General features: G+C 41.2%; 1 protein-coding gene across 3 annotated transcripts in view; it reads right to left on the bottom strand.

Annotated features, from left to right (window-relative positions):
- Nucleotides 1-4,324: 4,324 nt before the first annotated feature.
- Nucleotides 4,325-14,814, bottom strand: part of LOC144776629 (uncharacterized) — a 125,827-nt gene continuing 115,337 nt past the window's right edge. For all 3 annotated transcript variants that reach the window (XR_013600589.1, XR_013600590.1, XM_078659276.1), the window contains one exon: nucleotides 4,325-5,119. Coding sequence is in view for 1 of the 3 variants with exons in the window: in XM_078659276.1 (XP_078515402.1) it covers nucleotides 4,821-5,119 (299 nt within the window). In the remaining 2 variants the exon portion in view is untranslated. The remainder of the gene's footprint in view (nucleotides 5,120-14,814) is intronic.

Raw genomic sequence — 14,814 nt, 5'->3', positions numbered from 1 at the left:
AATTGAGGCCCTGATTAGCCCAGAAAAAACTGTTGATACAAGGTACAACTTTCTTGAAAAATTCTCTGAGTAAATGTACTGGTATACATTGGATTAGGAACATAATCTATCAGAGGATCCCCGTTTTTTTTTTTTGTTTAAGAAATTTTTATTGAGATTTTCAAATACAGAACAAAGGCCATATTAAAACATATGATTATCCTAAATGAAAATAAAACAAACAGGCATATACTATAAGATAAATATTATAGGTAGAAGAGGGAGAAGGGAAAAATAGCAGGAAAGAGAAAGAGAAAGAAAGAGGAGAAGAAAAGAAGAAGAAAGGAAGAAAGGAAAGGAAGGAACAAGATAATGTGTATAATATATATGAAGAGAGAAACAGAAAGAGTTAATGTAAAGGAGGACGAGAAGAAAGGTTAGTAGGAAAGGGAAGCCAAAGGAGATCAGACTTGATTTGTTGAGAGACAGAAGAAGTAGAAACAGTAGCAATCCTGTGTTCATCACAAATAAAATTCCACCAAGTAAGTAACGATAATTTGGAATTATTTCAACACATTATTTTTATGTCTAATTGCTCCTTTTTGTCCAAAAATCCTGTTTTGAAATACTCCCAAACATTACTCCATAATACATTTTCTAAGGATTTTACTCCTCTTCAATGTTTTTTATCCTCTATTGTATGGTATAATAAATTCCTTAAATATAAAGGCAAATCTTTTTACTACAAATATTGGAAGGAAAAGGACATCTTTTTTTGTTTATCAATTTCTCCATAATTTCTCTGTTATCCCCTTTCATGAGTTACAAATACGCTATCAACTATCTGATTCTTTTCTAAATGAATTCAGTATCATTACTAATACCATACAATCTCACTTAATTACTTTTCCCCTTCCACTTGTGTCACCTTCCTTAATTCCCCCCTCGTCTCTCTACCCTTTATTTTCAACACATAGACCCAAAGCCGCCCTTGTATATAAACTGTTATTATCCAATGTTTATGTTCGTTCTAAATACAGTATTCAAGATTTCTTGGGAAGCCGATTTATCCATTTCTCTACCTGTTCTAATGTGGGAGAAAATGTGGTCTAAGCTATTTAAAGTTTCCGCTGCTGCACGTATAACTCATTCTTTGTTCTTTATTTATCATAGAGCTATTATTACTCCTGTTAGCATATGTAAGTTTTTACCAACCTCTTCTCCACTTTGTTGGTCTTGCACTACTGCAACGGGCACGTTTAAACATCAAATATATGAATGCCCTTCTGTTTTATCCTTTTGGAATTCAGTTTGGAATGTTTGTATATCAATATTTAACTTTAAAGCCTCTTTATCATTATTGCATGTGTTTTAGGATCATTGTCACCTACTATAGACATTGAATCCTCTGTTCCTAGACTGTTTGATTGGTGTTCTGTATTTGAAATTGTAAAGTGCTTATAAATCCCTAACATCATTGTCTTATATAAGGACCACAACATATGACTATTAACACCAATCACTACACCACTCAGGAACTCAAAGGCATATTGTATCCTGTGTGAATGGAAACAAGGCAGTACGATAGATTCACATTTGCATTTCAAACAAGTACCTGTTCCTCTGGTGATCAGTAGAGCTGGCCATACAGGCAAAGAACCTCTTTTGCCAGCCACTCCAGCTCCTCTAGCATGAAGGCAGGACCCTCTTACCTGCTTGACCTGCCATGGTTATTCCCAGAGCAGCAACAAAAGTGGAGGAAGTCTTGATAGCAGCAGTGTTAGGAGGCAAGTGAGCTTATTTTCCAATCGCCACATATATGAACGTGACGTACACGATCCTCAGCAGAGACGAACACAGCCATTGACCTTTAACTGTTACATTCACCAAGGTTAGCCTATGGATGTGTCCGTTGTGGAGTTTACTGCCACACCCGTCTGATGATTCCAAATGTCCTATCGGTAAGGTCAGGCACCCGGCATGTTAAAAGTTCAAAATAGTGTGTTTGTGACAGTTAGGTGCTTCATCACCACTCAAAATGGGGTTAATTTGTTTATATATTCACACTTCAATGAAACATCCTTTTTTTTAATTAACAATTATGTGTAATGCGTTACTGTGCTGAAACACAATATCAGTGGAGTGTTGTGTACACCTCTGTTGACGGTATTTATGGAGGAATTATTTTTTTAAGTAAATAATAAGTTTGAAATGTATTATTTACACATTTATTCTTTTTAATTATTTTGGGCTACAGAATTTATTTGTGATGGATAAAGGACAAAAAGAAAGTGCTTGATCAAAAATGAATTAAACCATATATATTTTGCAAAACTGCATGACTGTAGTGTTACTTATCAAATATATTGCCGTGGATAATGTGAAATATGCTCAAATGTTTTTCCATGCAGACATATGAACCATGGGAGAGTGTGGAGATGACTGTCTCAAGTGTACCACCCATTGAAAAAAAACTATACTGGATTTATGTCATCAGCTGGAGCAAGATCTTCACCCTCACAATAGAAATCCCACATTTATTAAACCAATTTTCAAACTCATGCCAGTGCTCTATTTTGTGGTACCAGGTTCTTTCCAATACACTGTGGCAGTATCTGGTTGCATGTCACAACCAACTTTCAGGGGTGTGCTACAACAAGTTCTTTCTTCAATGATGAGACACATCAATAGCTTCATTCAGTTTCCACAGCAGCAGGATTTAGCCAATGTTAAGGGGGACTTTCATGGCTTTGCTCAGGTGTCCAACAGCACCAGGGGAAGTCCGCTTCAATGAGGCCAATGGAATAACATGGTGGCTACTTGAGCTGGATTTCGGGCTCCTAAAGGCTGGATTTTGATGTCTGGAAAAAACTGGTGGAGCCCTCCACTAGTCACCCAATAAGGTGTGCCAAATCACTGTGGACTGATGCATGCTGTACAACATCGCCCTGCAGCGGAACATCCCTTCTATCACAAAGGATGGAGACCATGAAGAGCCACTGGGTAAGGATCCTGAAGTGCGAAATGAAGATGATAGTGGTGAAGAGGAAGGAGTTGACTAATGTCTAGATGTCATTAACAACTTCTTCTCATGATTGTAAGTATATGGTTATATGTTATAACTTTCACTGTTACACCAAATATTGATATGGTGATGAGAGAAGTATGTGGTGGTCATTTATTGGGAAGGGCAAGTTCAGGGAAGTTCAGGCCAAAGGAGTTTTTGAGCAACGTTTTGACACATTCACTACTGTGTTCAGTAACACTTGTTTTCTCTGACTGTTTAGTGAAACTGTGTTCTCTAAAAGTTGACTTTGTAATGTGTCAATTATGTTGTGTTTGATTGGTAATCTTTTTGTATGGATCTGTTTTAGGTTCCTTCGCCATGTAATCTTCATTTGGACATGTCTGAGTTGTGACATTTGAAGGCATATGCTGCTGTTTCATATGACAAAGAGAACCTGGGTTCATCTTGGAAAAGACAGACCAAGAGTTTGGGTGTACAAATATTATACCAACGCAACTTGCACTGTGATGATTGAATGAAAGATGTGAAGATTACATTGCACTTGTTCACTGTCATGTGTTGGCACTAAGGCAATATGCATGCCATCATTAGCTCATACCACTTGTGGTAGTGGAGTCAAATTATTCTGTTCTCCCTTCACATTGGCAAAATCATAATTGAGTGTAAAGTGTATGTAGCTGTTGATGTGTCTCAATATTGTGGGACATACTTCTAATGGCACACCACTGAAACTTGGTTGTGACATTCCATAAGATACTGGAACAGTGGATTGGAATCATCTTATGTCTACAAAATGTGGTCCTAGCATTTTCTTTAGTCCATTGGTGTTATTGATGTAGGATTCCTTATGCGAGCAAGAAGATATGGCTCCAGCTGATGACATGAGTGAATGATAATTTGCCTTTTCAATTTGATTGTTTTGGATTTGTCCCTTTCTTCCATGATGGCAACATCTGGTACAGGAAATGTGAAAAGTGGCACTGAGTATGAATGACATGTGTGGTTTCCTATGGTAGTGAAAATGTGGACAGGTTTGGTCACATGAAATAAACATAATTGTAGATGGTTCAATGGTATGTTTTTTTCTGAGTCATGATTGGGAACTTGGTAAAACATTACCTACTAGGAAAAGATCTATGTTTACAGTTTCATATGATTTTTGTCATTGTAAAGTCATGATGGAAAAAACAATTGCCAAAAAGGCATTGATAGAGTTGAGATATACAACACCAGTCTATGAGTTTTTGAGTTGCAAATTTATTGAACTAAACATGAAAAAAGTAAACGTTTTGCTGGTGGTGGCAGAAATCTTGTCATTTTCACCTCTTGGTAATATGCATGGACATCCCCTCCTGAGGGTGATGGGGGATCCACAGTAGCAGGGCCTGGCGGGCTACTAGTGGTTCTTCTGGGGGCAGGACTCCCCGTGTTGTGGCTGTGGTAGATGTAGAAAGGCGAGATGTTGTAGACCCACAGGAAGGGATAGATTGTGCTGAGAAAGCCCTGCACATATGGGTGCAAATGTCCTTCAGCACCCCAGCGAAAGCGCCCATATTGGAGCTGTGAGCCCCCATCTGATAACTGAGCTCGCTCTGCAACAGCTTCACCTCCAGGAGCTTGGTGAGTACCTGGCCCATTATGTCTTGGGACTGATTATAGGCTCCCAGGACTTGGTCAATGGTGGTCTGGGTGGGAGTGACCCGAGTGGCCTCACTATGCTGGTCCACATTACCCCTCCCAGAGCTCCTAAACCCACTGCCCTGTGGCCGTGGCCCAGTGTGGACCATCCAACTGGATCTTGGATGAGCTGGAGCTAGTGGTGCTGTGGTCTTATTACCCAGGACTGGGGGGGGCACATGGCCGGTGTCACAATGCTAGGAACACAGAAAGTAGAGTCTTCGGGTAGCTGAGGTGTTATAGCTGGGGTTGAAGGTGTTGGGGTGGATGCAGTGAGTCTCACTGGAGTCATCTGTCCAAGCTGACCAGAAGGACCAGACTCCTCATCCTCATCCAGATTACCAGGAGTTTTATCCTCATTGACTGTCTGATCTTGGGCTGAAGTGGCGGTCTCCTCAGTGGCAGATTCCTGGCCACGTGCTCTGCCAGTTAGACCTATTGAGACATTTAGAACATTTCTATTCGTAAAAGTGTGCATTGTACATTAAAATCTTTTGAGACAAACAATGTATATACCAAGAAGAAAACAGCCACCATCCTTGTAATCTGAGGGATAATCTCCCTTTTGGGCTGTTTTTGCGTATTAAACACAACTGCACCAAAAGGGAAGATTATTTTAAAGAAGCCAGAATCTTACAGTCAAAATTGGTTGTGAGAAGTTACCCATATGGACTTGTGAAGCATGCTATGAAACCGGCATGATATTATGACCGACAGGCATTATTGCACAAAGATGAGCAGCGTTAGGTAATGCAGAAAGATAACCAAATGCAGCCAATCACTTGCGTGACTACATTTGGTACCGAGTCTAATACTATCAAAAAGATAATCAAATGAAATTGGCACCTCATCAAGAAAGTTGAACTTCATTTAGAACAACAACGTTTTGCTTTTAAGAGAGCGAGAAATTTAAGAGACCACCTGGTCAGAGCCTACAGTGAACAAACTCCTACCACAATACAAAATATGTGGGGTCTAATGCCAGTAACAGGACATTACCCGTGTGGGAATTGTGCAGCTTGCGCAACTACCAGTGTAACAAAAACATGCACATTGAATGGCAAAGAATGGAAATTGTGACATCATTCAAATTGCCTGACTAAGAATGTCATTTATTGTATACAATGTCCGTGTTCTCTATCCTATATTGGAAAAACCACACAAGAGGTGAAAAAACGTATTATGCAACATCAGTCACGAATACGCTGCAATGTAACAATGGCACCCCTGGTTGAACATTATCTGAAGGAAACACACACAGCATCAGATATGAAATGGTTTGTGCTTGAAATTGTAAGGAGTTCAAAGAGGCGACAGAATGTCGTTCGGCTGCTCACACTTAAGGAAAACAAATGGATTTGGTCATGCAAAACGGTTGAAAAAGGATTGAATTCCTTTTTTGAATGGCAGGCATTAGCAACCCTTTAGAGCAGACACTTGATAGGTTCACAATTACACCACATAGGAACCTTTGCATAAGTACGGTGTATGTAGATAGATATATTGATGTGACCTATGTGGTTTGTTGGAGCATTCGATTACTGTTTCTGGCTTTTTCACAGTTTAAATAGTACTATACACAGTTGGACTGAATAGATCTATGTGGACATATTGGATTGGAGATGGGGCTACTACTGTTTTTTCAGTAAGATTGCAATTGGAATAAGAGCCGTACGCGATACAGTAGTGATATTGTATGCATTAGACTGGTTTGTTGCACATTTGTTACTAGATTCTGCACCATAAGTATTATGCTCCGGCATAGGATTTGGGCATTGTGCAGAATCACTTTATGTGATAGCATCATTGGGTGTCATTCCTCGCTCGAGGGACACGGCAAGTTGTTGATGGAATTTACAACATTAAATAAGATCGTATTTGTTGCCTTAAAAAAAGATGCATTTTAACGCCCAACAGGAGCGGTGTTGCTTTTTTTATATATATTTTTCATGGTAATAAGGGCAGATTGTGTATTTTGAGTCTCCGAATAAAGTTTTTCAATAGCGCTTCAGAAGTTGGTTTAACGCAAGTGGAATGCACGGCTACTTACTCAATATGGCCGCTGCAGTCGTGAGTGGGATGACGACACCGCGTATTACCCGATTTATGGCAGCTGATCGCCCCACGCCGTACTCGGTCCTGTGAGTCGGGTGGTTTGAACTGAGCGACGCTGGGTCTTCGAATAAGTACGTTTTCCCATGGAACAAGTTTGATGCGCTTGCATTGTATTTGTTTTGACATATGTTGTAACATCAAGGAGCTGAACATGATCGTAAATGCCATTCTGCTTCGTGTTATTTCACAGGTCAATGTATGTTTTGTTCGTACAGCGAAATGTGAGTATCACACGGGACACCCTCATTTTAATGTATGGTTTTCTAAGTATTTTTAGTCTTGCACTGAGTTTACGTTTGCCACAGTGAATCACATGTGGATATTACTTTTGTTTCTTGATAGAATCAGTCTGTATTTGGGAAGTGAGAAGAATTCTCCTTTGCTTCTTTGGCAGTGAGTTGGCCATTTTGTTACAATTGGTTATAATTGTGAATTCACCGAAGGCGAGATGGTAGTTGGTTTCACTATGACCTTGGATTAGGAGTACCACATTTCTGTGCACGATATCACAGGGTTAAGGTGATGCACTTGAGCGCATAGTGGCATGTATATAGATTTTTAAGATTTCGGGTTGACACTGTTTTGTGATGATCAATATTGTATCTTAAGTGTGGAGCAGGGGATACCTCTTGCAAATACAGGGATGTCAAGTGTATGTCTTTTATGATATTAGATTTTGGTGTGTAACTTACCATCCTGAAGATGTTCTCAAGGATCTTCTAGACCAGCAAGAGACCAAAACCTTGACGCATAGACACCATTTTGGTTACATTTGTATGCCTAATAGACAGAATGAAAATCAGATGAAATGTTCTGTTTTATTCTAAAATATGGTGTTTTGTTTTCCATATGCACATAAAGCAAAAGGAGTTTTGTAGACTACTGTTGAATGAACAGATAATTCCAATAGTATGTGTGTTGCAAGATTTGAGTTGCATAAAAAACTTGATTAAAATAATTCTTTGTATAACTGGGTGTTTATGAAAAAAAATCCTGTATTAATGGATTGCTGGTCACTGATGTGACAATATTGCAAATGACAAATGATGTTAAATGATTCCTCTAGGGTCATTGATATTGTGTGAGTCATTCTTAGAAGACAGCATTGAATAGGGATTGATCAGTACTAGACACTTTACCATATGTAGAAATATGTTAGGTAAGAAAGAATGAGAAATATGACATAGCAATATTCTTGGTAGTTGTAGTCATTTCAAAGATAACTTCCCAACACTTGCAAAGTGGTTAGTAGGATATACCTGTGGAAAATATGCAGTGAAATGGGACAGACACCTACAATATGACACACATATGGATAATGGTTTATTTGGTGTTCTAACACTTACATTCACCATACTGTCATGTATCATGTAATGGAGATTGACACCTGTACTGTTAGATGCAACACAATACATTCATGCAAACTATCCAGATGATCTGATACTGATACTTTGAGGTTTGTATGTTCGCAAAATATGTTCAGGACACATTGGCAACAGCTGAGTTGAAAACAAGCAGGACATTGAGGTTTAGTGGGACTTTGTAAGGTGTAATTTACCATACTCCACTCCACCAGGTTTTTTTGTTAGGCCTTCAGGATCTAGGATCAGCAAGACAGAAGGGGATTCTGGAAGAACCACCACCAGTCTTCTGTGCCTCCATGTGATGTTCGGAGGCCAGGGAACACAGGTAATTTCTTTTTATAAAGCGCAAACTCGACCCGAAGATATCAGGTGTCAGAGCGGTTTATATGAGAACCAGTTTCATTACAGATGAACACATTCCTTTTTTTTTGTTAGGCACAGGGAGATTAAGTGATTGTACTGGATTTTGTACTACTGCCCTTTTTCATGGGCCCACTTTGTTAGAGGCAGCAGATCAGCATGTGGAGGTATTTAAGGCCATGTTCTTATCTGGAATGTCATACACTTCTATCACTGCAATGTTATTAGCCCTCGGCGTTACGCCAACTGCACCCAAAGGTTCATCCAAAGAATGGTTTGGTGGGTTGTTAGAAATGATGGTCTCTGGGTGGTAGGTTTGTACTCTGTCTAAATAGGGACCCTTCCTTCTAGGCCCTATTGTTAGCTTGGCACGAGCAGTCAGGCTTTTGTCAGAGGCAATGGGTAAAGTATTTGCACATAAAACAATGTAATACATTGAAAACACCACAAAATGACACCACACTAGTTTTAGAAAAATAGCCAATATTCATCTGACAAAACAAGACCAAACTGATAAAAATCCAACATACAGTAATCAAAACATGAATATTGTACAATTAGACTTAAAATACAGTTCACTGAATTTGATAGTTCTGTACGGGGCTATCCCTGCATTGTGAACAAACAAATCCAACAGTTCAGGCGATGTGGCCCAGTTACGGTGTCAGGAAGACCTGCAAACAGTACCTTGGAAATGCAGGGCATCTCGGACCTTGTGATGAGCTCCTAAGGTGCAGCGTTGGCAGTTGTAGGCTTGTGAGATCGATGCAGGACTTGTCGGGCCCTTGAAGTCACACAAGTTGCAGATTGAACTACGTGAGGTTGAAGTCAGGAGCATCGGCCTCAGCAGGCATCGGGGCTGCAGTGCAAAGTGGAGCAGTACGGCGTGTGGTACCCTCAGGTTGCGGTGCAGACAGTGGCTAGGTGATGCACCAGCAGCATCGGGGAGACTAGGGTTGCAGTGTGAAGTGGGGCGGGGCTCATCGTGGTGCAGGCAGGTAACAGTGCAAGCAGTGACGTCATCGTTGCTGAGGCTCTGTCGTCGGTAGACGATCTGGAGTTAATGGCACCGGGCGTTAGTGGGACAAGGCTGTGATGTGGGACATGGAAGTGCATCGAGTAACTTACAAGCTCTGAACCCAGGCCACAGTGCTGGCAGTGGCGTTGATATTGGTATGGAACTGCATTGTTGGTGATACTAGGGTGGAGATGTAAAGCGAGGCGGTGCGAAGTGAGGTGGCCACAGGTCATGGTGCAAGCAGCGGCTCAGTGGCTGCACTGGGGACATCATCAGTGAGATCAGGGTTGTGATTCGAAGCGGGTGGTGCTCTCTGCTGTGCCAACAGGTCACAGAGCTGGCAATGGCATCCTTGATGTTATCGGAATGCTTTTTCTTCAGTTGCAGCACAAAACACACAGTTCACAGTGCTGGTTGCAGATGATCTTGAAGTATTTGCTGTTCCTGAGACTTCTTGAACAGGTGACAAGCTCTACTTCAAGCCCATGAAGAAACTCAGGAAAATAAGTTGGAGAAAGTCCAGTCCAGTCCTTTCACTGCCCAAGATAGAAGCAGACACTGCAGGCCAATACAGCAAAGCACACAGCAAAGTGATAGTTCCTCTTGACAGCTTCTCCAGCTCTTCTTCTTGTTAGGTTACTTAATCCAAAAGAGTTATGAGGTTCTGGGGTCAGGGCCCCAATATGTATACTCCTTTTACCTTTGAGGTTTTAGGAACAGTAGAAACCAGTTCTGTCCTCTCTAGTCCAGTTTCACTGCAGGAGGTGGAGGCAGCATTGTGCAGAGAAGACACTGCCTATTCAGGTGCTAGTGAAAACTCCTCCTACCACTCTAAATGCAGAAAGGTCTATTCAGCCTGGCTATGAGTCAGCTAGGAAAGGCAGGACATACATCCACCCCCTTGTGATTGTCTAGAGTGAATGCACACCCCCAGTCCTGCGACTCCAGACGGGGAATACAGAAACAGGCAGAGGCACACAGGATGGCTAGGTAAAACGATGACCACTTTCTAAAGGTGCCATTTTCAAACACACTAGTTAAAAAACACCTTTACTAAAATATGTGTTATTAAATTCTGAGATCAGGGAGCCTAAACTCCATTTCTCTATCTTTTCCCAATTGAAAGTTACACTTGTAAAATGTTACAAGGCAGATCCAATGCTCAACTATGGGAAAGACGAAAGACAGCCTATCAATAGTGAAAAGCGAAATGCATGGTATTTGACTATCAGGACATGTAAAACACACTACCGCATGCCCTACCTTTCACATATACTGCACCCTGCCCATGGAGGTACCATGGCCCTACCTTAGGTGCGCCTTACATGTAGTAAGACGGATGGTTAGGGTCTGGCATGTGGGTGCACTTGCCAGGTGTACAGTGGCAGGTCTGAGACACCTTTGAAAGGCTACTTGTGTGGGTGGCACAACCAGTGCTGCAGGCCCACTAGTAGCAATGTATTTACAGGCTCTGGAACACACAGTGGACTGTACTTAGGACTTACTAGTAAATCAAATATACCAATCATGGAACACCAATCATAACAAAATTTACAGTAGGAGCACTTGCACTTTGGCACTGAATAACAGTGAAAAGGCGCGCAGAGACACTAAACCTGCAAAAATGACGTCCAGCATACCATCAAAACAGGATGTCAGAAAGCAAAAAGATGGAGGAAACACGCCAAAAGATGCCAGGTCTAACATGGGTGGTAAGTAAGGAATCAGGAGAATCTATCTGCATCTAGCTTTAGTCACAGCATTGATACATACAAAAGTCTGAGTAATTTCATGTTTTTATTATATCGGTGTATATTCCAAAAATCAGAATTACAGCTGTCATTTCTTATGTAGCTGCCTTGATTTTGTTACTTTTGTTTTTCAGAGATCTTAAAAACAGCTGAGTATGTGTGAAATGCCAAGAGGAAAACGAAGGGGCCCAGCACATTCACTTCAATGCCCACCCATGTCATCATCTGGGCATGGCAGACCAGGTCCTCCAGGGGGCCTGTCCTACAAGAGTGTTTGGCATCTTCGATGGGTAGTGATAACTCTCTCTGTGGACTGTGGTTGCTTTAATCCAGTGGAGCCACAGTTGAAGCTGCTTTAGTGGCCTTGTTCACCTAGCCACTTACCTGGGGTCTCTTCCACTCTTACAAAGTAAAGGAAGATGTTTCCATTGTTGTATTCACCATGAAAGGTAAATAAAACCTAAACATTCCACTTCTTATCAGTGCTGATTTTAAGCTGCATCTTGAAAATAACAAATTCAACACGTTTTTTAACAAAACAAAGAACTTGTTTCTAAAATCTTACTTAACTATGTAATTATGTATTTGTCCTTTTTATAAAGACCAGTCCAGTTTTCCTCTTGCTTTTTCTAGTGAATTTGATTCTATTTCCTATTTTATGGCACATCATTGAGGTTAAGCATATGTACAACATCCTTTATTGCCTCACTCACACTCTAGAGCAACAAAAGTTGGAATTTGGAATGCTTTCAAAGTCCTAATCACTTATAAAATCTCGAATGAACAGCCATCTTATTTCCTTTGTTAAGGTTGCTCACAAGACACATATCTATCAGTTATAACCAATTAAGTATTTCGGGTCTTCTGTGATTTGGCATTTCTTTGAGAAAGCACGTTGGTGATGCTAATTAAAAGTGATTGCAGGGATATTTCCTTTTGAGAACCTGAGTTTAAAGTGAGATTGCTTTAGGGTTTTTCATCAATTTTTTTGCCTGATTGTCACTCAGATTTTAAGGGTCTTTAGATTTTAGCAAGCTTACTTGTATGTTTTCTGTTTTATTTCAGGTGGGACAGATATTCTTATATTTTTAAGACACGCTGGGAGTTTTTCTGCAACTTTTGACTTGCCCCACAGGTCCAGCTTACTGCCAGTGACCTGTTGATCCAATTATTCCATTTAAAAAGAACATCAATAACCACATAACATACACACATTAGAGTGTTTTTGAACCATCACATAAATGTGTGAAACAGAAAAAATGTGAGAAAGGCCAGAAAGCACCTCACGTACGCACACCCAAGGAGCTGCTAGATGGTACTCATCAGTATGCTCACATTATCATCATTGGTTGCTTTCATGACCACACAGAAAAAGAAGGTGTGTGCTGAAATTCCTCAAAGGTGAGAAATCAGGGGGAAAAAATCAATTAAAGGACGTGTCAAACACCACTGACAAAGCTCGTGTTGCTCAGTGCCCACTGGTCCCCAACTGTGAAAAGAGAATTATTATTCTAACAATTAGAATGGGGTACCACTCACATGCAAGACATACTTTATTTAATGCTGTGAGTGTCCTCAGGTTAAAAGAAAGGCATGAGTATGGCCCACTTTCAAACACGAAAGGCCAACATGTTTCGTTGCCAGCCTGTTTTCGGCAACTTCATCAGGGCTGATGGGGAAACCAGTCTTCACCTCATTTGTTTATCACACCCAACCTGTGGTTATTGACGAGATTAAAAAGAAGAACGTGCCAATCATAAACAAACCCTGTCTCCACAATGCTCTTCAGAATTCCTTAATAAACCCCCTCTATAGGATTCTATATTTTCCGAGTGGTTGCTGTCATCCCTCGTACCTGCAAACCACTTCATTAAAGGATCGCGTGCCAAATGGTCACATGTCTCCTTCAAGACTGTAATCGTCAGTGTCAACCTACAAACACATATGCGTTAAATATCACCTGTGTTGCAGCCCACCTGCACCAAGTCATTTAACATGTGCTTTACTACTGCCACTTCATGCTCAATCCCCCCTGTCATTCCATTCACTATCTTCAGGCTCATTAGCGAGATTTAAAGCCAACAGTACTCGGGAGTGTTTTCTATGTATGCCCTTCCCTTCGCTAACCAGTTGTTTGTTTACATGCCCAACCTGCCGTCTATGTTGAGATCACAGTGGAGTGTCAGCTTATAACCCATTGTTTAGTAATATCAATAACTTTTGTAATACGAGTACCAGGACCTCCGGCGTTGTTAATTAAATATGCAGAACAGGGGGGCATATTATCAAGAAAGGGCGTTACATTATCGCCGCTTTTATCGGCAGGAAACTGCCGATAAAGCGGCGATAATGGGCTTGATAATATGCTCTATGAATTCCAATCAAAGCCAATGTTAGATGTCTTCACATCTAACATGGGCTTCGATTGGAATTCATAGAGCATATTATCAAGCCCATTATCGCCGCTTTATCGGCAGTTTCCTGCCGATAAAAGCTGCGATAATGTAACGTTTCTTGATAATATGCCCCAGAGTCCTGCACCGCCATGCCCAATGATGATAGTGCTGTCAATAATTGCGCTCGGTACACGCATAGACTTAAATACCATGTTCGATGCTTTACAACAAGCCCCTCTCACATTGATGGAACCCTCTTACTGTGTCCGCAGGCAGCCACAGCTTCCGTGCTCCGTCCCGGTGGCTCACTCTGGACGCCAGCACCAATTTAAAAAAACGCCTGGACCCGGAAGCACATGACGCACAACAGGAGTCTCAGCGGTAGTTTCAAAATTCAACCACAATTCACCACTAACAATGCGGCCATTTTAAAATGGTGTAACGTATTAAGGTCAATGAAGGGATACACTCCCTGTGAACAGGAATACAATTCATAGTTTAGGAAATACTTGTGGTTTGTCAAAAGAGAGTTTTTTAAAAAAAGATTCACATTAACCCCTTTGACGCTCATGACGATCTCAGCTCGTCATGACCGTTAGAACGCTCAGGTGCGGGGCTAATTCCCCTGCTGTGCTGGGTGTTCTAAGGAACGGGCGTGGTCATGACGAGCTCAGCTCATCATGAGCACACGAGAAGCGTGGCTCATGATGAGCTCAGCTCGTCACGAGCACCGGGCCGCTGTGCGCGCCTCTTCTCCCCCCAGCACAGCGGGGGAATCGGCCCCGCAGCCCAGGGGTTAAAAGGATTATTTATTCTTTATCTACAAACACCTCATTAAACTCCTCAAACATCAGTCTGCACTCTATACAGTAGGTGTGTCCCATCATGTATTTGTTCTTATTTATCATTACAGAGATCCTGCAATACCATTCCTAAATGGTTGGTCTACAGGATCCACAAGATGGGTGAAATACAACCATCAAGTATGGCCCAGTGGAATGCATGACCCTAATACCCTGAAAAACAGACCATTATGCACAATGTATGGCCCTACTATTTACCCACTCTGTTCCATTCAAGGGAATCGTTCAGGCCTGTCTGGCCAACTCTCTCAGTGAAAATCCAT

This window comes from Lissotriton helveticus, chromosome 1_1 (assembly GCF_964261635.1).
Source record: "Lissotriton helveticus chromosome 1_1, aLisHel1.1, whole genome shotgun sequence".
Lineage (NCBI taxonomy): Eukaryota > Metazoa > Chordata > Amphibia > Caudata > Salamandridae > Lissotriton > Lissotriton helveticus.
The sequence above is the reverse complement of the archived record's forward strand: the minus strand, read 5'-3'. Positions and strand labels throughout refer to the sequence as shown.